This window comes from Pezoporus occidentalis, unplaced genomic scaffold (assembly GCF_034315485.1).
Source record: "Pezoporus occidentalis ecotype Australia unplaced genomic scaffold, CSIRO_AGI_Poc_V1 ctg121, whole genome shotgun sequence".
Classification (NCBI taxonomy): Eukaryota; Metazoa; Chordata; class Aves; order Psittaciformes; family Psittacidae; genus Pezoporus; species Pezoporus occidentalis.
The window spans coordinates 2,526,240-2,550,278 of record NW_026913006.1 but is presented as its reverse complement, the minus strand read 5'-3'; the positions used below and the strand labels follow the sequence as shown (position 1 = coordinate 2,550,278).

General features: G+C 42.4%; 2 protein-coding genes across 3 annotated transcripts in view; both read left to right on the top strand.

Annotated features, from left to right (window-relative positions):
* The first annotated feature begins 4,493 nt into the window (after positions 1 to 4,493).
* FGF19 (fibroblast growth factor 19) lies at positions 4,494 to 10,600 on the top strand. Its single transcript, XM_062607265.1, has 3 exons — positions 4,494 to 5,413; positions 5,494 to 5,597; positions 8,765 to 10,600. The coding sequence occupies exons 1-3, from the start codon at positions 5,191 to 5,193 to the stop codon at positions 9,095 to 9,097; spliced, it is 660 nt and encodes a 219-aa protein (XP_062463249.1). The 5' UTR covers positions 4,494 to 5,190; the 3' UTR covers positions 9,098 to 10,600.
* A 4,566-nt stretch (positions 10,601 to 15,166) lies between these two features.
* LTO1 (LTO1 maturation factor of ABCE1) overlaps positions 15,167 to 24,039 on the top strand; it is a 23,477-nt gene continuing 14,604 nt past the window's right edge. The window contains exons 1-5 of one of the 2 annotated variants that reach the window (XM_062607286.1): positions 15,167 to 15,309; positions 16,661 to 16,766; positions 18,602 to 18,672; positions 19,669 to 19,786; positions 20,132 to 20,673. In XM_062607286.1, coding sequence (XP_062463270.1) covers positions 15,251 to 15,309; positions 16,661 to 16,766; positions 18,602 to 18,672; positions 19,669 to 19,786; positions 20,132 to 20,200 — 423 coding nt within the window. In that variant the 5' untranslated portion in view covers positions 15,167 to 15,250 and the 3' untranslated portion in view covers positions 20,201 to 20,673. Of the gene's footprint in view, positions 15,310 to 16,660; positions 16,767 to 18,601; positions 18,673 to 19,668; positions 19,787 to 20,131; positions 20,674 to 24,039 lie in introns of those variants that run through there. The other variant, XM_062607287.1, reaches the window with a different exon arrangement.

Genomic DNA, 24,039 nt, shown 5'->3' with positions numbered 1-24,039 from the left:
CTTGTGGTATATCATCTTCTTCTACTGGCCTATTCTCTGTCTCTTAAAGCCAAAATATTTCTAGTGGAGTTGGAACTTGTCATAAGGGCAACATTATTTAATTACTGACAAGAAAAGAGTAGTGGTAAATGCTCCATGGATACCACTTTTGACCAAGAAGCTGGTGATCTAGAATTACTCTTGCCTGAAAAAGCTTTCCTCATGGTTTTCACGAGCACATTGAAGAAACAAAGTCCAGGGCATTACTCCCTAGGTCAAACTCAAAATGAAAATGAAAGCTACTGGCAAAGAAACTTGCAATTATTAATTTCTGCTGCAGGATGCAGTTTTGCTCAGAAAGTAATGGAAAAAAACCAGCTTCTGTTGGTTTAGTATAAACAAGGTGTTGGAGAGCTATTGTACCAAATACCTTCCCAGAAAATCAATAAGCTTCTTCTGTATCAGGATGACAAAGGATTTCCTAGCACACAGAAAAGATGGTGTGGATCAAGTATGTCTGAAGAATGAAATAACTTCCAGTGAGGAAAATAAGCATTTAGGCCTTTTGAAACTGACAGGACTTTTGTGAGCTTTAGAGTAGACTTAATCAGAAGGTATCATTTGACCATGAAAGCTGCAAGTCAATTCCAGGCTAAGTATTGCTCTTGGGAATGCATTAACTGATAGCAATAGTTAAGAAAGCATTAGATAACAGAATGGTGAGAGATATTTGAAATTAGTTGTCTGTTCATTGGAAAGAACCAGTAATTACACATGCAACTACAAATCACAGTAACAACACTCTCTCCAGCACGTTGACCTTCTTTAGCAGAGCAATCTGAGAAGAGGATCAAGCTCTCCGGAAGTTGGTCATTTGAAAAATCTTCAAGTATCCAATGTATTTGGATCCTACAGATTCACTGAGGACTATTACACTTGTGATAGCTGTGGAGAGCCTCTGTGAATGCTTGTCCTGTTGTATGACATCCTGTCAGTGGGTGCACTCAGCAGGAGCTGTGGAATCTCAATTCTGCACTCATTCACAGCCCAGGGAGAAATATTGTCACCTTTATGCCTCTTGGATTGCAGAAGCAGCTGGAAAACAGACCAGTCCTTGACATATAGTGGAGTAACCTCTCCTTCTTAGGCAGGCTTTTTTAACTAGTGCTGTGCTGATAAGGCTCTTTATAGAACAACCTTGTACTCAAATAACTGCATATCACAGTGTACTATGTCTTCACTTCTGCCTTCCCTCATTTGCCTGACATACTCTTCCTTACCAGAAGCAAAAGAAAGGATTGGACAGTTCTGCTGGCCCTCTGCCACAGGGAAAATAAAGGCTTGCTTTCTTCTGTCACTTCTGGGATGACATGCAGGAAGTACAGCAGAAATCAGAAACTAAAGGACTCCATCTCCAGCTCTGCTTGGGACCTTACTTCCCTCAGGGTATTTACAGCCTCTGTAATTCTGTCACTTCTGACTTCAGAGAAGAGGAGGAAACACAAATCTCTCCTTAAAAGCACTATTGGATCACATTCATGTTATACGTTCTTTAAAGTTTCTTTACTATTTTACTCTTTCTGCAGTGCCTTATATAGTAGAAAGTTTTCACCATGATATTCTGAAGTTATTCTACTATTGAGCAGATGTTGCTTCATTCTGAGCCCATCCAGTTCATCACATTTTGACCCTCATTCAGCCTTGAGTGACTTACCTACGTAATTTTGTCTTTGATCTCCACCACAAGGTAACATGACAATCTTCTACTCATGGGCGGCTTCATGCCTTATTTCTGATCCTTTTTTGCAGCAACTTCCTTAGTTTCATTTCTGCTAGTTCCAGGGTTGTTATTGCCCGGTGAGGCACAAGCCCTCTGTTATCTTTTTGGCATGTTCCAGGATCTCTGGATGTTTGACTTTTAAATAGAGGTAGTTATGTTTATCCAAAACACATCCAGTAACAGAAAGTTGATGTTCCTGTTCTGCAGAAATTATGCTGGGACATTGAAAAGTGCAGTGAAAATAAATGATTCATTACAACAGGTGAAAATGCTTTTGCAGTTGTGTATTGTTTAGTCAGGAGGTATTTTTGTTCTATAAACCTTCTCCCCCCTTTCCCATTCTCACAAAAGCAAGAAGTCCTACACTACCAGGTTTCTTTGTTGCAGGCTCTGTTTATAGAAGGAGCAGGTCCAGCTCTGGAAATGATGGTGTGATTTACCCTATATACATTTGTTCTGCAAATACATTTGTAGGAACGTGCCAAGACATGTGTCTTTCTATTGAACTTTGATAAAAAGATTAAATAAATGAGAAAGTTCACTGACACAGAAAGGAACTAAAATGAAAATCATATGTCACAACTCTTACATCTTGAAAACAGTGAGATTCATTAGCTCATTTATCTCTAGATAAGGAAAAGGTACTTAATCTGAATTAATCATCTAGGCTTTTTTCCCAGAGCCAGTTAAAGAAATATATACTTCCAGAGATTATTTAACCCATATCTCTTAAATAGCTCTTCTGAGATAGGATTGGTACTATCCAGTCCAGATAAGTACTTGGAGGCACTTACCTCTGTCACTAACTGCAAAGGAGATTGGACAAGTGATTTATGTTGAAAGCTCCCTATAACAAGAGAGGCCATTCCAAAAAATTTAGTAAAGTAAGTGCTTAATTTTCATTTTGGTTTGATTTGATATGAACCTTTAAACATCAGTCCATGTAATATCAGCAATAGCAACAATGAATGCAACTTTTAATATCTCTCCATCATCAGGAAATTCTCACTTATAGCCAGCTTTCTCATTGATTTTAAATATCACTTTTGTGAAAATGATTTGCCTTTTCTGCCTCTATTTTACCTTCACAAAGGAATAATAATGCTGCCCAAATGAATAAACAAGTTGCTAGCATCAGTTCCTTACTGATGGAAAGATATTTGTCTTCTTGTGGAAGAAAATTATACAATCATAGAAAAAATGATGGTGAATATTATTCACAGTATAGTATAGCAGAAAGATCAATCATAAAATAGCATCTATTCACGGAGATGCACCACAAAATGAGCCAAAAAGACCTTTCAGATTCATTTCAGAGCATAACCTCTGCGTGTGGTGGGTGCTCAATATCTTGAAGAATGCATATGTAGTCAGGATGAGTTACATGCACAACTGCTGTGGGGCCCACGGTTGCAGGGCAGTGAACTGCCTTTGTAGCAGCCATGTAATAAGACTGCAGAATTCTGCGCAGGAGAAAAAAAAATAGGGTCTTGGATGCCTTCGTATTATTTACTGGGTTTATAACATTGTGAGCTTCTGCAATGTTTGAAGGGCCAGAGTTTCCCAACCAGAGCCTGGTTTGGAGGTCGCAGCATGAGACACCCAAAAGTGAAGTGCTCCTGATCTTTATTAATCACAATCATGCAGAGAAGGCTCCTTTTTGGGTGTCTCAAGCTGACCATCAAAACCCCAGAGAGGAAATAAAAATCAGTATTTGCTTTTGAAATGGTTGGTGACATACAATGCTTCTCTCCAGGATGCATCTTGTGATGCAAGACCCTGATCATTCAAACTCTGCTTGATTGATGTCATTAACTTCAGCACCATAAGCTCCACATGGTAAATGTAAGCACTTACACAAGTGCAGGCCATCAGTCTCCAGGACTCTTTATTTTGGGGTGACCTTGTCACAGCCTCACTGAGCTAAGATTGCTCAGAAAGAAAAGTTATTTCTGTGAGTGTTTACAGGAAGGAGATGTATCTGTACCCATAAAAGGATGGAAGTAAAAGGTAGCAAATTATAAGAACAGTCTGTGGAAACTGACTGAAACTGCTGATTCAGAAATGTTGCTGGGGGCAATGGGGTATTTAACATGTACTGTGGAGGAGGGATTTCTTTTTTCTTTATGAAATTGTTATTTATCGAGATCTAAGAAAATCTCTTTAATGCTCAGTTTGGATGGTAGCAGGAAAGTCAGCAGCAATCCCCCTGAGATGCAAAAAGCATGGAACAAGCCAAAATGTGCGTATCTGCTTTTTTCCATCGTTGAGCGACATTCTGGAGAGGAACCTGTATGGAAAAAGTCCACTCACAGACCAGTAAAAAATATCAGATCAGTTGATGCTGCCTGCCAGCAATGCAGCTTTCCTACACACTTCCCCCCCCTCTCTAATCTTTCTGTACAGGAGCAGGAATCATAGAATCATGGAATCACAGAATCAACCAGGTTGGAAAAGACCTTTAAGCTCACCGAGTCCAACCATTCCCCTGCACTGCCAAGGCCACCACTAACCCATGGCACTAAGGGCCTCGCGTACACGGTTTGTGAACACTTCCAGGGGCAGTGACTCCACCACCTTTCCAAGAGGAGGTGCAGAGCCCTGGGCAGCAGCTCCTCCGGGTCCAGGCCAGCCCAGCAGCCTAGGTACCAGGCTCCATCTAGTGACACAGCCGGGGATGACCGGTCCCCAAGAAGCAGAGCCTGGCCGCCCAGAGGCGCCGTGCAGGGGGCCGCACCATATCAGGCCGTGCTGGGTGCCCCACCGGCTGCCGGTAACGAGGACCGGTGGTGCCGCGCATCCACAGCCCCTGCCCTGGGAGGTGACCCGAGGTTTAAAACGCGCTTCCTGAAGGCGAATTTCTAAAAAGGGAAACAAAGGAGGGCAAGGAGCTAAGGCGAGAAGGGCGAGAGCAGCCTCCCCCCCTCCCTGGTTCGGATTTACACAAGGGTCTAGATTTACACACGGGTTTGGATTTACATACGAACATCCCCGTTCCGCTTCCCTGGGGCTGCGGGACAGACAGTGTCCCCGGTCCCATTCCATCCCGTCCCGTCCTACCCCATCCCGTCCCCTCGTGGCAGCCGAGACCGTACAGAGAGGCGCTGCCGGAGGCTCGAAGTGGGTGGAAATCTTGGAGGTGCGGATGAGGAAGGATAGACTTCAGGGTGTCCCCTGCGAAATGATGTCATCCGATCAATGTTTTCAGGGGGAGTGACCTACCTATCCGACCAATTCCCTCTGTGAAATGAGTTCTGTATCGGAGCTGGATGCAGCCGAATCGATCGGGCTGATAACGGAGAGCTATAAAAGGCCGGGGGGCTGTCTTCACCTACGCTTCATCCCCGAGGCGCAGCCAGGGCAAGGTAGCGACGCTTCCTGCCGCTCCGCTCCCTGCCGCTTCGCGCTTCTTCGCTTTCCCCGGCAGCGGCATGGGGCCGCGCCCCGCAGCCCTGGCGCTGCTGGGTCTCGCCGCCGCCGCCGCCGCGGTGCCGCTACCGCTGCCCGACGCCGGCCCGCATGTTAACTACGGCTGGGGGGAACCGATCCGGCTGCGGCACCTCTACACCGCCAGCAAGCACGGGCTCTTCAGCTGCTTCCTGAGGATCGGAGGCGACGGCCGGGTAGATGCCGCCGGTAGCCAGAGTCCGCAGAGTGAGTACCGGTAGCGGTGGCACCGGAGCGGGACGGGACGGGGCCGCGGAGCTGATGCCTCTCTTCCCTCTGCCCCGCAGGTCTGCTGGAGATCCGCGCAGTGGCCGTGCGTACCGTGGCCATCAAGGGCGTGCGAAGCTCCCGTTACCTTTGCATGGACGAGGCGGGGCGGCTGCACGGGCAGGTGAGCTGCTATTCCCACCCCGGACCAGATCCCCGGTTCCCGACGGCTCTGTCCCGGGCTCGCCTTCCCCGAGGGAGATTTCTATTCAGGTCGCCGCGCTTGAAAAGGCAGGCGTGACCAAAGGGCTGCCGTGGTTTTCTTATTGTGCAGTTAGTAAAACGGGTTAACAAAGCTTACAGGTCGTCCCCCCCGCTTCCCTTTTTTCTATACTATAGGTGGTTCTTGTCACTGATAGCGCCGTGAGGATTGTTAGAAGGCAGCAAGGAAATATCAGTTAGAAAGCAAAGTCTGTACTGCATGCTTCCTGCCAAAATAGACTGAAAATACAGACCAGGGCAAAACTGCATTTATATCCCCCCAAAAGTGGCTGCGTTCCTGTTGCAAGAGTAGACTAAGTCACACCACAGAATCTGAATAACTTCTCATAGTTCAGGTCAGTCATTCTGCAAAACGAAAACCAAAAGGAAAAACCCCAGACTACTCATGTGGAAATGAGATGCAGCCAACTGGCTGGCAGGCTCACACATCCCAGAGGATGGAGTTGCCATCTCTTAGGTAATACCAAGCAGAAACGGGATTTCGAGGGAAAGGACTCTCCTCCGTTGTGATAGCAACACACCTGAGGGACTCTGAGAGGTTGAAGAGCTGAGCGATCCACTGATGTTAGGTCACTCTTTTCCCCTGGGTATGTCAACACATTAGCTAGCCCTCACCAGCGATATAAACTTTTTTGTTTTCTGTTTTTTAAGCCACAAGGAGAAGTTGCCAGCTCTAGGATGTGAAGGCTAAGATTCAGGTTCAGTCTGTGTTTAAATGCTTTATGGAAGCCTGATTTTCACAGAGCGATGGCTTCTTATTGTGCCATAGTAAAGATACAGTTTGATTCTGCTTTGATTTCTCTGGCCCATTCTCAAAACTCCCAGCATCTTTAATAAGTGGTACTGATATAGTGATGGTTTTGAATGCATATGTAACATAGAACTAAGCCTTTCTTCCTGAATTTTCTTGCTTTTTCTGGGCTAGAATCAATCAATACAGTGATAAGGTGCAGAGGTTCCGATGATATGTCAGGTCAATTATTAGCTTAATGTTTTAATGTATATCCAAAGCAAAATGATCAATGAAAACAAAGCTGAGCCTGGAACCTGCTCCCATTGGAGCTGCCAGCTGGACTTCAAGAGTCCCAGAATTTAAAACCAGCATTTGTCTAACACTGCTTTGAAGACATACATGCCTTGACTGAGACTGTGTTTGTTGGTGTAGAGTATTAATCACAGGGGTTTTGGTTTTTGGTGGTTTTTTTTTTCCTCAAAATACAATGGCATGTAACCATGCCATCACATTTATATGATGCTGTGGACATGCGCTGTCACCTCTCTGCTACCAGGGCAAATATGGCATTTGGGGACCAAACTGGTCAACCTTATTCACTCCTGCAACATGCCACTTTTATAACACTTGAAAAATTATGACTAGAGTTGTTTTTTTAATGTGTGATGTGCTGCAACTAGTAGTTTAGAGGGAAATCTGGAGATACTGACATGCTGTAAACCCCTCCCGTGGAAAAAAAAACAAACAAAACACCAAAATGTGGAAATAGTTAAAGTGCATTTGGTAGTTGTTTTAAAAAGTAATGCTAGAGTCAATTCCAGTGATATGAAAAGTGAATTATACAGTTGAGGCATGGGGAGCACAATCAATAACTGCTATTTGGAAAGTGCACTTGCTCAAGAAGCTTCTTTATTTCATCATCCTTGCTAGGGAGACTGAGCTCTTATAAAGACAGCTAATTATTCAACCAGCAATTAATAAATTTGTATCATATACACACGTTTTTCTGAGATACAGTGTGTGTAGAAGGATAAGTATTCATCATTTTATTTTGAGAAAATGCCTTTTTAAAATTATTTGATGCATTTGAAGACTATTTTTAAAAGATTACCAAATGCATGCACTTAATTGCACTACATATTATTGAGGGTGTTTGAGTAGGACTGAAGAGCAACAAGTATGTTCTCTATGCAGACAGACAGAGCATTCATGTGAGGACACTTTTATCACTGCAGACTGACACACAATCAGCAATTGACTTTTATTGACTGACCACAAGTTCAGTCACCCGTGGTGGCTGAGCCTGGAATAGCACCAGAGTTGTAAGAAACACAATGCTTGTGTAAGGATCTGGAAAGCTCTGACACAAAATCCTAAGGTACTATCTGTACAGAACGTCACAAGTGTAATTCTACAAATTCATACCTAAGAAAATGTCTTCTTCTATATAAAATCTTAACAACTTGTATTTATTTGATAGTTCTAAGGTGTAATGAGACTATAACACTGCATTAACTGGTCTTTTGTAATTTCAATAAATGCTGAATAGAAAGAAAGGCAATTATGTTTTTAGTTACACACTAAATCTGAATCTTACCCTTCAAATTTGTACTGATTGGACATGTTTGCTTGTATAAGTGCTGTCTTTGACAGCACTGCCTTTCTACAGACCTGATCCTGAAGCCCTTACACAGGCCTTAACAGAGCCTGGAGGTTTATACCTGAGGATTGTTGGGTTAGGTCTCATGACTGCAGTTAAGTACTGTCAGCCACTAAGGACACTTTATCTAAATGAATGCTGTCATCTGAGACTTTTTCCCTGTGCTCAGGGCAGGATAAGTGTCATAGCTGTGAAGAAGTCCACACCCAGGATTCAAAGATTATTTAGCGTGATGGACATGTATTAACTTCAGGAGTGTGGGATTAGGTCTTTTAATGGCCTCGTAACTCAGAATGAATGTTGTATGCAAGGTAGAGAGCTTGAGTAGAGTAGAATGGAATGATTTCAGTTGGAAGGGGCCTACAACTGTCATCTAGTCCAACTGCCTGACCACCTCAGGGCACTTCCTCTTGGTGTCTGTGGCCCACCACTGTCACCAGCACAATAGGTCCCACCTGCATCCCTGCAGCAGGCAGGCAGAGAGGCAGCTCACCAGCATGGATCTGGCAGTGGGGTCTGCAAGGTGCCCCAAATTGGAGCACCCATGACAGGCCAGAAGGACACCCTCACTGAAAGCAGAGGGAGAAGGGCTGGTTGCATCAAAGGTTTATGTTGTGGTTGAATGCAATGAGTGTGGTGGGTGCATTTGTAACTCTCATTACTCCTTGCTGTTCAGCTCAGGTATTCCACAGAGGATTGTTCCTTTGAAGAGGAGATTCGTCCAGACGGCTACAATGTATATAGATCAAAAAAATATGGAATAACAGTGTCTTTGAGTAGTGCCAAGCAAAGACAGCAGTTCAAAGGGAAAGATTTTCTTCCACTGTCTCACTTTTTACCTATGATCAACACTGTGCCTGTGGAATCAACAGACTTTGGTGAATACGGTGATTACAGTCAGGCCTTTGAACCAGAAGTGTATTCTTCACCTCTGGAAACAGACAGCATGGACCCCTTTGGTATCACCTCCAAACTGTTACCAGTGAAGAGCCCCAGCTTTCAGAAATGACTCTGATCACACACACACGTGTTTTTAAAGAAATAACACAGAATACTGCTGGGTTTTTAGCTTTTCCTGTAGTGATATGTCCAACTTTTTTGTGTATTTCAGTATGGAGACAGCCTTTTTCTTGCAGTATGTGGTACCTGCAAGAGATGAGTGCCCAGAGGCTATTCCATAGTCTAAAGAATTGCCTAGCCATAGTTTCATCTGGAAAAGAAGGATAAAATAAGAAAAGCTCAGCAGCTTTGTCAAAGTCCCTCCATTACTGGGGTGATGACAAAATAGCTAGAGTTTTTCTCCATCAACTTCATTACTACATATGTTCACCTGTTATTTCTGTAGCTCATAGGAGAAAATCTTTTCATCTTTGGAGGCCTTAAAGAAAAACATATGGAACAAAACAGGATTAAAGAAAACCTAGCAAATGCAGTTGCCTGAACTAGACTTAATGCTGTTTCTTGAGAAGCTGCTGACAACATGCTGGGAAAACTTTCTATTGAAAGCATACCACTGAAAAAAACAATTTTGCTTGTATATTGTGCTTTTTCTTCCCTTAGGAAATAAGGGAGGAAAGGGAAATAGATTCTTCTTTCCCTTATTGCTAAAGGGTATGTTGGAAAACTGGATCTTTGATTTCCTTTATAGGCTAATTTATGTTCATTGTGGCATCAGCATCATCCAGCAAAGAGTTCTCATTAACATTAGTGAGGATTCATTGTGTGTCTGGAATAGTGTGCACAGAACTAGCATTTATGTTCATCAGATAGGGAGTGAGCCATTCAAATTAGAATGTTTAATTAAGGTCCTGTTGTATATAAGCATGTATGTTATTAGCAAATGGAGAGAAAGACTGAAAATGGATGATGTATAGGTCAAATCAATTGCAAAGTAGGTTTTCGTGTTTAACCTTTATCCATTAGTAATTCTTTCAAGTCCCTTCCAGGCTTGATTCTGCATCCTTGGGAATCAGTGGTGAGACAAGTTTAGTGACTTCAGTGCCACAGAACTGCATCAGCCAGGCCGCTCTTCTTGTAAGAAGGAATTAGGGGTACCTAACGTGGACTTCTAATGTCTTCAGTTCTGTTCTTCTGTTGAAACGACTTGACAAAGGAATAACCAAAGAAAAAAAGAAACAAAAAGCAATGTGAAACAGGGGTTCAGGGATTCTACTTGTTTCCAAAGGTTCATTTATAATAGAGATTTCTATAAAAAAAAAACAACCAAGCTCGACTGGAAATACTGGTGTTCATCTGACCTAGCACTTCATTGCCAATGCAATATTTATAATTAATTTATTGAATACATACATCTGTTTATTTTGTTACTATTATTTATGCTCAAAATTCTATTTATATACTGCTGAAGGTGGGTTTTTTAGTTGTAACAAATTTTGTGGAGTTTTGTAATGCAATTTTAGCAAACAATAGCCTTTTGAATTTCTGTGCATCATCAGTAGTGTCATGTGAACATTTGCAATAAAAAGAAAATCATCTTCAACACAGAAACCTAGCTGAGTCTCTTGTCACTCCTTTAGTCTAGAGTCTTGAAGAACTGTGACATCTGGCTCCATTCCATGTGGAGTCCCTGTGAAGCTGGCATAGTTGAGCCACAACAGGCAAGAACAGGAGAGACAAAGGGGTTTTCCCAAAGCTAGTCAGTGAATGTCAAGGCTGGAATTCAAGCCTGTCTGTCTGCTGCCAGTTACTGATGAGCTCCACGTGATACAGCAAGTCTAAGAAAAGTATCTCTGTTACAGGAGGGTTTTGGAAACAGCTTGTTAATTTTTGACCTTGCAATATGTGAAGGTCACTCCATTTAGTTCTAATCTATTATTCTCCTGATATAACAAATGAGTTCAGCTTTAAGTGTGTGTGTCCTTCTATTCTTCCTAATTCAATCATAGAATAGATTCATAGAATCATCTAGGTTGGAAAAGACCCTTAAGATCATTAGTCCAACTGTTAACCTAACACTGGCAAGTCCACCACAAAAAAAAAACCCATGTCCCTAAGCACCACATCTACATGTCTTTTAAATACCTCCTGGGATTCTGACTCCACCACTGCCCTAGGTAGCCTGTTCCAATGCTTGACCATGCTTTTGGTGAAGGATTTTTTCCTAATATCCAGTCTAAACCTCCCCTGGCACAGCTTGAGGCTATTTCCTCTCATCCTATCACTTGTCACTTCAGAGACATCACCAACACCAACCTCACTACAACCTCCTTTCAGGTACTTGTAGATTGAGGCAGGTGCACGCTGCCTGTAGACATCCTCAACTGTGGATTTGCATCTATTCTATAAAATATCCCTTTCATATTCCATTTATGTCATTAAACCCTGCCATGTCATTCACACAGCCTTCAAGGTGTCTGACACAGAAAATAGCACTAAGCCCCAGCTGCCCACAGGAGGTTATTCCTTGGGGAGATGCAAAAAATCCCTACCAGGCGTGTTTTCTCTGATTTCTCTTCAGCTGTGCTACGTTTACCTGCAAAATGAAAAAAAATCCTGTACATGGAAGGCTGCTTCCTTTTACAAATGGGAACCACACTCAGTCAGGGAGAAAACTGGGGTTATTTTTTTGCCTGAAAAAGATGTTGCTTTTTGTTTGGAAATTCTGTGAGTCACAGAATTGCAGATATCTTGGCTGGAAAACACCTCTTGTGGTGTTTCCTTTCAGCTGAGCCACTGCCACACATTTGGAGGGTTCCTGCTCCTCGTGTACTGGGAGATGTAGTCCTGATTTTCAAGTTAGAATCATAGAATCATAGAACAGTTCGGGGTGGAAAGGAGATTAAGATCATCAAGTTCCAACCCCTCTGCCATGGGCAGGGACACCTCACACTAAACCATGTCACCCAAGGCTCTGTCCAACCTGGCCTTGAACACTGCCACGGATGGAGCATTCACAGCTTCCCGGGACAACCCATTCCAGTGCCTCACCACCCTCACAGGGAAGAACTTCCACCTTATATTCAATCTAAACTTCCGCTGTTTAACCCGTTACCCCTTGTCCTATCACTACAGTCCCTAATGAAGAGTCCCTCCCCAGCATCCCCACAGGCCCCCTTTCAGACACTGGAAGGCTGCTATGAGGTCTCCACGCAGCCTTCTCTTCTCCAGGCTGAACAGCCCCAACTTTCTCAGCCTGTCTTCATACGGGAGGTGCTCCAGTCCCCTGATCATCCTCGTGGCCCTCCTCTGGACTTGTTCCAACAGTTCCATGTCCTTTTTATGTTGAGGACAGAACTGCACTCCAGTGCAGTGCAGGTGAGGTCTCACAAGAGCAGAGTAAAGGGGCAGGGTCACCTCCTTCGACCTGCTGGTCACGCTCCTTTTGATGCAGCCCAGGATACGGTTGGCTTTCTGGGCTGTGAGCGCACACTGAAGCTGTCTCATTCATTTTCTCATCGACCAACACCCCCAAGTCCTTCTCCACAGGGCTGCTCTGAACCTCTTCTCTGCCCAACCTGTAGCTGTGCCTGGGATTGCTCCAACCCAGGAGTAGGACCTTGCACTTGGCATGGTTAAACTCCATAAGGTTGGCATCAGCCCATCTCACAAGGGTGTCAAGGTCCCTCTGGATAGCATTACTTCCCTCCAGCGTATCAATCAAACCACACAGTTTGGCATCATCAGCAAACTGGCTGAGGGCACACTCAATCCCACTGTCCATGTCAGCGAGAAAGATGTTGAACAGGTCCCAGCACCGATCCCAGAGGAACACCACCCGTTACTGGTCTCCAGCTGGACATTGAGTCATTGACCACAACTCTTTGCATGCAGCCATCCAGCCACATGCAAGTTGGTTAATTCCAGAAGTTTTCAGGCCTGGAACATTCTAGTTTCTGGTTTTCATTCCCAGTTTTGATCAGGCACTGTATTGTCTTTGAATATTAGATACCTTTCAAGACTTTTTTTTTTTTTTAAGAAGCAAAAATCAGAAAACAAAATAAATATGTGCTTTTAATGTTTGGTCAGCAAAGATTTACTTTTAATTTTCTGCTAAAAAGAAACCAAACAGTTTTAATGTGAAACACAGCAAATAGAGGGTAAACTGTTTAATTTAACCAGAAAGAGATCTTTTCAGTAGATGTAACATCGTTGTTCATGGATATTGCTCAAGAGCACAAAGATGAGTGACCTTACATTTTTAAACAGCATCTTGAGCTCTCCAGTGACTCTGCTGAGAACTCTGGATTTGCATCTTCTTGCAGAAATACATTTCTTACTGCAACAGGATAGTTAGAGGTTGGTTCAATATTTATTCAGACAGAGGGAAGGTGCCAGGAGCTAAATTACCCACACCGCTTCCTGGAACGCGTTAATTTTCCTTGGAGATTTCTCATCCAAGTTCTGACTAAACCTGGCTGCTTTGTTTATAAAATCTGGAATGGTCACAGCTTGAGTTGGAAGGATTACTGGAAAATGCTTTCCCTACCGTCAGGCACCTGACTTGGTCAGGCACTTGCTGTGCAAAACCTCGACACACCGCTGCCTTTGGTTCTGTGGGAATGTAAACACCACCTCCACCTTTCACCATATACCTCCCAGCTGATCATCATTTCTCAAAGCCAGCAGGACAATTGCAGTGCTTTCATTTGCAACAGTACATTTTTACAGCCTGAAAAGGTTTTTAAAGATCAGGTGTCAACTGTCCCCTTGTGAAGTCTCAGTTAGAAGCTATGATGTGCAAATACAAGGTGTTAAAATAGCGGGAAGACTGTAGGAAAGGAGATTCTGGGCATCTTCATTTCCACATTGAAGAAGTGTAAAAAGCTATAAATCCTTTATTCAAGAGCCATAATATCAACTTTACCTCTGCTGAAAGCACTGAAATGATGTTCATGGAAAATTTGGGAGTACTCTTTCTACCCTGACAGAGTACTTTGTATATGGACAGAGAACAACAAATGAAAGAACTACACTTTCTTTTCCCAAAAATGTTATGGAAACCAACCCTCCTTTTGGGAAGCATAAGGCATATTTTCAGGATTTTCCATCAATCCCATGGTCTACTGAGATCAAAGAACCATTCCATTAACATCCAAAGCAAGATTTAAGCTGTAGCTATTAGCTTAGAGGAAACCTTTGGGACACCTGATATTCCCACTGACCTCATTGAACAGTATATCTTTGTGATTGTGTGGTTGTAAAGCAGATTGGTATTCACACCTAACAAATCTTCAGTGTTTTTATGTGAGATACAGTGATATCTACACTTTAAATTAATGCAGAAAACACACTGGCCAGCTCACTACAGTCACTCAAGATAAATCAGGACAGCCTGCTGTGGTGGAGCATTTTTAATGGACTGGGATTGACAGGACAAGGGGTAATGGGTTTAAACTGAAACAGGGGAAGTTCAGGTTAGATATAAGGAAGAAGTTCTTTCCCGTGAGGGTGGTGAGGTGCTGGCACAGGTTGCCCAGAACAGCTGTGGCTTCCACATCCCTGGCAGTGCTCAAAGCCAGGTTGGATGGGGCTTAGAGCAACCCAGTCCAGTGGAAGGTGTCCCTGCCTGTGGCAGGAGATTGGAACTAGATGAACTTCAATCCAAATCAGTCTGGGATCCTGTGATTGTTGTATCTAGTTATCTAAGCCTTTAGCAGCACGACTTTACTTTCACTCTAATGTAGTTTTTCTCTTTAGACCCTCCTCTGGATTTTAAAGCTGTGTTTTCAAATCCTCTTCTCTCCTGTGCTTGGTTTGGAGGGTAACAGACCTGCTGTACCCCTACTGGGATTGGCTTCTGTGTGCCTAAAGCCACATTTTCACTAAAGAATGTAATACAACAGTGAGTTAACATGAAAATATATGCTTATAAATGAGTATAAACTCTTCCTGTTACCAGTGTGGATCGATAACACCAAATACGTGTAACAAAGCCGTCTAGAAAGCACGATGAAGCTTGAGTCAGGTATTTACATCATGCGTTTTGGGGTATATACATCAAAAATACACGACTTGAAGCTCAGAACCACTTCCAAACAACGCCACACCGGCTTGTGCAGGAGCCGCAGGGGTAGATGGAAGCGCAACCCCTCCAGCACCAGCAGCTCCCCCCCTTGCGCACTGGCGCACTGGAGCAGCCGTCGCCCCTCCGGCTCGCCGTCGTTTCCCGGCATGCCCAGAGGCTGCGATTGGTGGCGGTGTGATGGCGGCTGTGACGGTGGGCCATGACATGTTTGAGGAGATCGTGATGGCCGAAGAGAGGTGCGGTGGGTCGGGGTGCCCTGGCTGGAGCCCAGGGACGTTGTGGGGCCGGCGGAGCTGCTGTGGGTGATGGTCGGCGGAGCGGGAGAAAGGGAGGGGACCCCCAGGTTTAGCCTTGGGCCTAGTCCTGGACGTCTGCAGTCCGCGGTAGGAGTTGAGAAGAGAAAAATGAGGGGTGAAGGGGGGTAAAAGGAGTGAGGTCAGGGCTTTAGCTCGGCACTGGTGAGGCTGCACCTCGAATCCTTTGTTGGTTCTGGGCTCCTCACTGCAAGAGAGACATTGAGGTCCTGGAGCAGGTCCAGAGAAGGGCAACGGAGCTGGTGAAGGGCCTGGAGCACAAGTGTGATGAGGAACCGCTGAGGGAACTGGGGGGTTTAGTCTGGAGAAGAGAAGGCTCAGGGGGGGCCTTATCACTCTCTACAATTAGCTGAAAGGAGGATGGAGCCAGGAGGGGGCTGGTCTCTTCTCCCAGGAACAAGTGACAGGACAAGAGGAAATGGCCTTTAGCTGTGCCAGGAGAGGTTTAGACTGGAGATTAGGAATAGTTTCTTCCCCAGAGGGTGTTCAGGCATTGGAACAGGCTGCCCAGGGCAGTAGTGGAGTCACCATCCCTGGGAGTGTACACAGACCGTGTAGACGAAGCCCTCAGTGTCATAGTTTAGTGATGGCGTTGGTAGTGCTGGGGAACGGTTGGACTTGGTGATCTTAAAGGTCCTTTCCAACCTGTTTGATTCTGTGATTCCATAATGAGTCCAGGGAGGGGGTGAGGAAGGAGAAGAGTGGGGGAAATTAAAATCATAGAATCAGCTGGGTTGGAAAAGACCTTCATGATCATCAAGCTCAACCAGCCCCCTGGTTCTGCATTTGCATGTGGAGCCTGTTCAGTATCAAGGGGTAGAAGCTGAGCTCCCCACAGGTGTGTGGCATTTCAGTGCCATCACATCCCTACTACCTGTATTCCTAGGCCAAAATTCTCCTCTTTGCTGTTGCTGAGTGACCGACCTGTGCAATCTGGGCTCTTCCACCATGTGGAAACCTGAACCAGAGTTGAGAGCTTGTAGTTTGTAGTGTTATTTTGGTGAAAGTGTTGATTGCACTGTGGAGTTTATTGTTCTTGGCAAATTGTTATAAACATGTTTGGAAAGAACACAGAATGTGTAATTGAATCTTAATTTAAACCAATATTATGTATCTGAATATGGGTAGTTGCATTTTGGAGGTGGTTTTTGTTTTTTTCTTTTGTGGTTTTTTTTTTTTTTTTTTTGCATGGTTTTATTCCTGGAACTTGCTTGTATGCAGTGTGACTGATATGAAAGTGGCTGACAAAAAAGTTATCTTTCTGTCTTCACAGGTTTCATGGTGAAGGGTATCAGGAGGGGTATGCTGAAGGCAGTTATGTTGGAGTTTTTGAGGGAAGGAGATATGGATCACTCCATGGTGCCAAGATTGGGTCTGAGGTAAATGGGAAAATACTTCAGAATCACAATGAGAATCACAATGTTTTTGTCATTAGAAAATTACTGTACTGCAGAAACTGTTAGATAAAGTTCCATATTTTGGTAGCCTGACACCTGCTATGTCATATTGCTATGTATGTGTCTAAGAGGCCCCATAAGGCTAGTTTGAAGTGGTGTTTTGATCTGAACAGTTAAATAGGTGAGTTTATGTTTCCTGAACTTATTTTCTAGATGGGATTTTGATTGTGTTTTGTTTTGAGAGCGAGGATAAAGAAGAAACCAATTCAAACAAGCTTGCTCAGAAAAAAATTAGGATGGACTATACAATTATTTCTGTAACCCAAAACTGTGGCTGAAGGTGCTCCTGTACTGTCTCCTGTGGCTCAGCATTAGAGAAAAACATGGAATGTTGGATGGAGAACCATCAAGGGGCAGTTCTGATGTCTCTGTTACACTTTTTGTTATTTCTAATAGTGGGAGAGTTGATTAGTTGAGGCACTGTTATTGTTTAGAACATGGGAGTCAGTCCTGTGTGTTGGCACACACACTGAATCGGTAAGCCTTCCTAGAAATGAAAGGACTGGAGAGTGCTGTTGAACAACCTTAACCTGTCTTGTATGTTCAGGTTTCACAGAATCACAGGCTGGTTTGGGTTGGAAGGGATCTTCAAGCTCATCCAGTTCCAACCCCCTGCTATATAATAACTTGATGAAATATAACAAGGGAAAGTGTAGAGTCCTGCATCTGGGCAGGAACAACCCCAGGTTCCAGTATAGGTTGGGAAACGACCTGTTAGAGAGCAGTGTAGGGGAGAGGGACCTGGGGGTCCTAATGGACGACAGGATGACCATGAGCCAACACTGTGCCCTTGTGGCTAAGAAGGCCAATGGCATCCTGGGGTGTATTAGAAGGGGGGTGGTTAGTAGGTCGAGAGAGGTCCTCCTTCCCCTCTACTCTGCCCTGGTGAGACCCCATCTGGAATATTGTGTCCAGTTCTGGGCCCCTCAGTTCAAGAAGGACAGGGAGCTGCTGGAGAGAGTCCAGCGCAGGGCAACTAAGATGATTAAGGGAGTGGAGCATCTCCCTTATGAGGAAAGACTGAGGGAGCTGGGTCTCTATAGTTTGGAGAAGAGGAGACTGAGGGGTGACCTTATAAGTGTCTATAAATATATAAAGGGGGAGTGTCACGAGGATGGAGCCAGGCTCTACTCAGTGGCAAACAATGATAGGACAAGGGGTAATGGGTACAAACTGGAACACAAGAGGTTCCAGTTAAACTTGAGAAGAAACTTCTTCTCAGTGAGGGTGACGGAACACTGGAACAGGCTGCCCAGGGAGGTTGTGGAGTCTCCTTCCCTGGAGACATTCAAAACCCGCCTGGACACATTCCTGTGTAACACTATCTAGGTGTTCCTGCTCCCGCAGGGGGATTGGACTAGATGATCTTTCGAGGTCCCTTCCAATCTCTAGCATACTGTGATACTGTGATAGGCAGGGACACCTTCCACTAGACCAGGTTGCTCCAAGCTCTATCCAACCTGGCCCTGAACACTGCCAGGGATTATTGAACACTACCAAGTTTATCATTTATTATCCTTTGTTACCGAGCAGATCCTTACAAGAAGTTTTCAGTGTCTGTAACACAGGTAGCCTTCATTTATTCCACCCTAATTTATTGAACTTCCTAGCATAGAAACACTAATCCAGTGTATCCAGTGATTTGTTTCCTGAAGAAAGGGTTACAATGTAGTGCTTTATTTCTGTTTGACTATATATACTGTATATATATATACACTGTTTATACCACATACGTATATTTCCCCCCCGACATTCAGATTGGCTACTACCTTGGGTTTGCACGGACATGGCAGTGTCTGCTCCAGAAATGCACAGATGAAAAGAACAGGTAAGGTTAAAAAAAAAAAAATTTACTGGTCTTTAATACTGTTTCAAATTATGGTGTCCACTTTTGCTTCTTGCTCAGTACAAAAGAAATACTGAAAAACTAGAAGAAAGGTGAGCAGAGGGCCCTAGGGTGGTATAATATGCTGAAGCATGTGATACTGGAAAGAGGATAAGGGACCTTGGTTTCGTCAGCCTGCAGAAAAGAAGGTAAGGGAGATACCTAGTGGTACCACAAAAGAGGAAATTCTAGGTAAGGTGGAGGCATGTTCCTTGCGGAATTGTACAGTAAAAGGACCATAGGCAACTTTTACCATTTGAAACAAGTTCTCATGGGGCATAAGGAGAAGTCCCTTTCCAATGCAAGCAGCTGAGCACGGGGACAAGTTGTCCAAAGAGACTCTAGAAGCCTCATCTTTGTAGCTTTTCAGAATCTGCTTGGATTCTGAATCTGCCCTGAGCAGCCTTACCTAGCTTTGAAGTTGGGCCAGCTTCTGTAGGAGGTGGACGAGATGGCTTCAGCTGTCCCTTTCAACCTACATTTTTGTATTACTTTCATTCTTTTCTTTGTATATTTTTTCCTATCCACTGTTGATTAATTTATCTGACAGAATTGCCACCATATGTCAGCTGTTTTGATGTGTTCTGGTGAGCTTTTTTATTGGTTTCCTTAGTTTGCTCTGTCATCTAATCAGTATTTCTGAAGATTCTTGAATATTTCTCAACTTTTAGCAGTTAAGTTAAAAGGGAAACTTTGACTTTGTCAGTTGTGCTACAGCTGAATTTCTGATTACGGCTTAAATATCTATCAAATACACACTCTCAGTGAGCTAAATGGGAGAAGCTGAAGTAGGGAAGGATGGAAGTTGAAGTAAAGAAGGATGGAGGGCTGGGTCCTACACACTGAATTATATATAAGTATTGGTATAATTTTCATATTGATAGATTGGAAGATTTTCTGCAGTAGGCTCATTTTATTTTCTGTTTTGATGTTTTATAGCAAAAAGATAAGGGCTCTGGATTCCTTAATAAGGATGATTCAGAAATCCCCATATGAAGATCCTACTTACGATAAGCTGCAAGAAGATCTGGAAAAAATCAGAGGAAAATTTAAACAGGTTTGTAGGATTAAGTTGTTATTTTAGAACAGTGGTATTAATTTCTGGAAATTTTTAGTCTCTAAGCCTGCTCAAAGCCACAGTATTAGCACAGAGCAGTTCTTGTTCTCCTTTTGCAGTCATAGTAAAACACTTTAAGTGAATTAAATGAACATACTTGATAGTTGAAAATTCCCAAACTGATAGCAAATGCAAAATAAAAGAAAAAGATGTGTTTGAAAGGGAAAAGTTGTAAATGTTATTTGACAATGAATTGCAAGTGGGACCAGAAGAAGAGAAATGGAGAAACTGGGAATTTTGTTGGAAAAGAGACTCTTTGAAACACTTTTGTGTATTCTTTTTTAGGTTTGTACAATGTTAAATGTTCAGTCTGATTTTAGAATCAGTACTGAAAGCTCTTCCCTAACATTTTGAATATAACAGATGAAGGTAAACATGGATGACCAAAGAAGAAACATTAAAAGAACAGATAACTGGAGAAGCATTTATCTATTCTTACTTTAAACAAAATCACAGTAGTGAAGGAGTGCTAAGTATTAAAGGGGAAAGAGAAAACCATTAAGCTTGCCAGAGTACTTCTTGTATGTCACTTAACATTTATTATCTCCAAGTTTTACTTGAGAGCACTGAAACACTGTTAAATAGAAATATTTGATTTAACTAGCCTTGCACTGAAAGATTTAATTCCTCAAAAGGAAAATGTACACATTTGCAATGTTTTCTTATTTAAAGAGTGTATGTTAGTTAAAAATCTGTGTATGCAGATCATGCAGTTTACACAATGTGTAGGTATTGTAGGTGAAGTAAAATATAATTAGTTGCCTGTAAACTTTGCAGTAGGAATCATTGTGAGTAAAGGATAGAATGACAAAGGAAGTCAGAATGGGGAGGAGAAAGATTAAGATACCTGCTCATAAAGTAGCTGCAGCTCAGAACCTGAAAAAAACCTACCAAACCCCCCCAAACTCAAACAGCAAACAATATAATGATCAGTGAGAGAAACACGACTATAGAAGAGTTGATACTGATTTTCTATATGTATCAGTACCATTTATCAAGGAATAGAATCTTATTTTCCAGTCTTGAATATGTACTTGTTAGTCTTACTAAAAAAAAAAAAAAAAGAGGATGCTATGTTGAAGAGCAGCACAGTCACTTACTTTATCTTTATTTAAAAGATAATTTAGGTTGCTGGATGTCTTTGCATACCATTTGCAAGATATGATGAGTTCTAGAAGACCTTTCATCAGTTGTTACTTATGCTGGCTAAGTCCACACAGTGTAGTGTAGGTTCATAAAGACAGATTTGAGTCCTATGGCTGTCAGAAGCTGCATGCAGGGTAAAGTATCTCAGGTGAAGGGAATGTTTTAATATAGCTATATCCTTGACCAGCACTGCTGTGTGCCATCTAGACTTCAGCTCTGGTTTACTTGTACAGCTTTATTATACAAGAAAATAACTTGAATTTTTAGATTGTCACTGTGTAGTCACATCTGGGATGTAAAGCACATCCATTCTGCTAAAAGTTTTTGATTTTGGACTTCGAAGATAATTCTGATGAATGTAAGAAGGGAGTTGTGTGCATTTGTGTCAACTTATGTCAAAACAATCTGTTGGTTTTTGTCTGTTGCCTATGTAAGTAAGCCATTTCCTTAGTGACTTTTCTTAATAACCAAGCAGTCAATGACAGTTCCTTTGAAAATGGGTTTGATGGAAAATCTCTCATTTAATTTTATTTATAGCAAATTATTAGAATAAATTATTATCTAAATATATATTTAGATACACATATTTAACTATAAAGATTGTAGCAACCAGGATTTCAAACTGGGATGAGCCAGGTTTAGGGTTGCCTATGATGTCTTTAATTTGGCTCCGTATGTGTGTCCATACTGATGGAGTCTCTTCTTCCACAAGTCTATTTCCTGAGTATCTTGTGTTTCATGTCTTGTATGGGCCTGAAGGTGTTTATTAAGGAGGTATGGTTAAAATTTATGTTGGGTATGTAGTTGTGTACTTTGGTGCCAATTTTTAAAACACCAATTGGTGCAACCAATTTTGGGGTTTTCTGTGCTGTCCAGGCTGTAGCAGTGGAGTTTTCATAGCATACTGGAGGGGTATTTTTATACCTTATTTACAGCTGTAAAGCTGTAAAGCCCAGGTTATGTCAAGACTGTTGATTTGCCTTAACCAATGTGAAGTGTCTACTGTGGCTCATTCCAAGTAATTTTGCATTTTAAGTAGTTGAATACTTCAGAACGCGCTTCTCGCCAGTATCAAGAGTGGCCGAGTACTGAGCTTTTTTGCATGTTGGTATTTTTTGCCTGTGTTTCTCAGACCACTCACCTAGAAAATGAGGAACAGTAGTTAGCAAACACCTGTGAAAGGGATGTGCTTAAGCCAGCTAGAATGCTAATGGAGAAATAAAAAATTCCATCAAAATTTCAAAACCCAGTGTTCAGTTTTGTGAGATAGAAGCTTATGATATCATTTCTGTCCTTCTTTGTCAACATCTTCCTAAAATCTGTAACAAATGAAACAGATTCTTACAAATGGCTTTGGTAGTTCCACGCCCTGCATACCCATCCTCTTGAGTGCTGGGGACTCTGCTGGAATCTTTAATCTTTAATTACTTTAAGTAATTAAAGACCCTATCAGAAGATCTGTGCACAGAGAGGCTGAATAAAGCTGTGGACCACAGTCATTCAGACTTTTCCTGGTTTGAATGCTCAGCTGTGCAGCTTAAGTATTGATTTAAAGACTGGGTGGAAAAGGGAAATAGTGCAATCTTGTAGATTATAATATTGGTTATTAATAAAATAGGACATAGGGATTGTTGCTTTGTGCTAAGTCATCAAACAAGTTTGGAATTGTGCAGAAGTACTTGATCTGTTAAGAACAGTTAAAATGTTCTGAAAGTTGCTAAGACTTAAATATCTGTCACTGTGTTTACCACCTCTAGATACTGCTCAGTAGGTAGGGAGGAATGTTTGAAACGTTGAACATTTCTTGCCTGGGCTGTGTTCTGGCTTGTTTTGTTTCTTCATGATCGTAATTCTCTCATCTGAAAGCGGGAAATACAGAATTGTATTAAAAGATGGGTACAAGACTGATTACTGCTGGGGTACTGAAGTCATTGCAGTCCCGAAGAATTGCTGTTGAGGTATGAAATATGTGTGTTCTAGTATGCACATAGAACCTGTGCCAACTCATATTGCTAGCTTTATGGATAAATGCCATTTAAAGAAAGAAAAATATAGACTGGTTTAAATACTCTGGGTAAGCAGGATTATTTTTGGCTAGTATAGTACATGTTTTGGTCCGTGTACTTAGAAGTTCTAGAAAGGTAGCACATTTTTATTGATTATTTTTAAACAGATTCTGTTGAGACAAAATTAGGAGGTTCAATTTTTCAGTAGATTTGTTCTAAAATTTATGTAGGTTTTGGCTTTTCAGGAGATGGAAGAGAGAGTTTAAGCCCTATGATGTATCTATGAATGCTTATTTGTGCTTTGACTGTAAATACAACTTCTTATATTGGAACAGCGGGAGATCCATCTGTCAGAAGTCTGCCAAAGCTGTGTATTTTATTAGATACAGCCTTCTTTTTCAAGATCTGATTTAGTAATCTTAGATTCTTTTCTAGTTTTGCTCTCAAATGAAAGTGGGTGGCTTGTTTGAACATTTGTGTTTGGGTTTTTTTATAATGTCCTGTAGTTACTCAGCAGTGTTGCATGCGGAAAGGGAATGCTGATGATATTAAGGAATGTCATTTTCTGGAGCTAAAGGTGTGGGCAAGGTAAGGATAAGACTCCTCTGGGTAATTGCTTTCTTAAACAGTTTCTGCAGTGATAGCAGTGGGAAGCACTACGTATTTATTGACAAAGTGCTGGTGTTGGTGTGCCTAATGATCTGAGGGATACAGTTCAAAATCTGCTGGTATATTAGAATTATCTGAAGTCCTGGATTAGAATGTTGATTTCTGATGGGATTTTGTGCAGGACACTCCAGAGAAGGTTATAACAAAGCTTGATCAGGCAGACAGAGCAATGTGTGTGTGATGCTATATCTCATCTTCATCTTACAGAGAAAGGCTTTGGTTTGAAACAAAAGTTGTAATATTTCTGCTGTTGTTTATATTTTTGGTACTACTCAGTATGAAAGTGCCTTTTGAATACTGCTCTTTGCAGCTTGTTATGGTAATGGGTTCTATCTAATTACAGCCTAAAAAAAATCAGCTTTCATCTTTTGG

Bases quoted from the DNA above. Each gene is read 5' to 3' on its own strand.
- FGF19 (XM_062607265.1), top strand. From the start codon at position 5,191: ATGGGGCCGCGCCCCGCAGCCCTGGCGCTGCTGGGTCTCGCCGCCGCC. The intron at 5,414-5,493 runs GTGAGTACCGGT...TCTGCCCCGCAG, and splicing joins CGGTAGCCAGAGTCCGCAGA to GTCTGCTGGAGATCCGCGCA. The intron at 5,598-8,764 runs GTGAGCTGCTAT...CTTGCTGTTCAG, and splicing joins CGGGGCGGCTGCACGGGCAG to CTCAGGTATTCCACAGAGGA.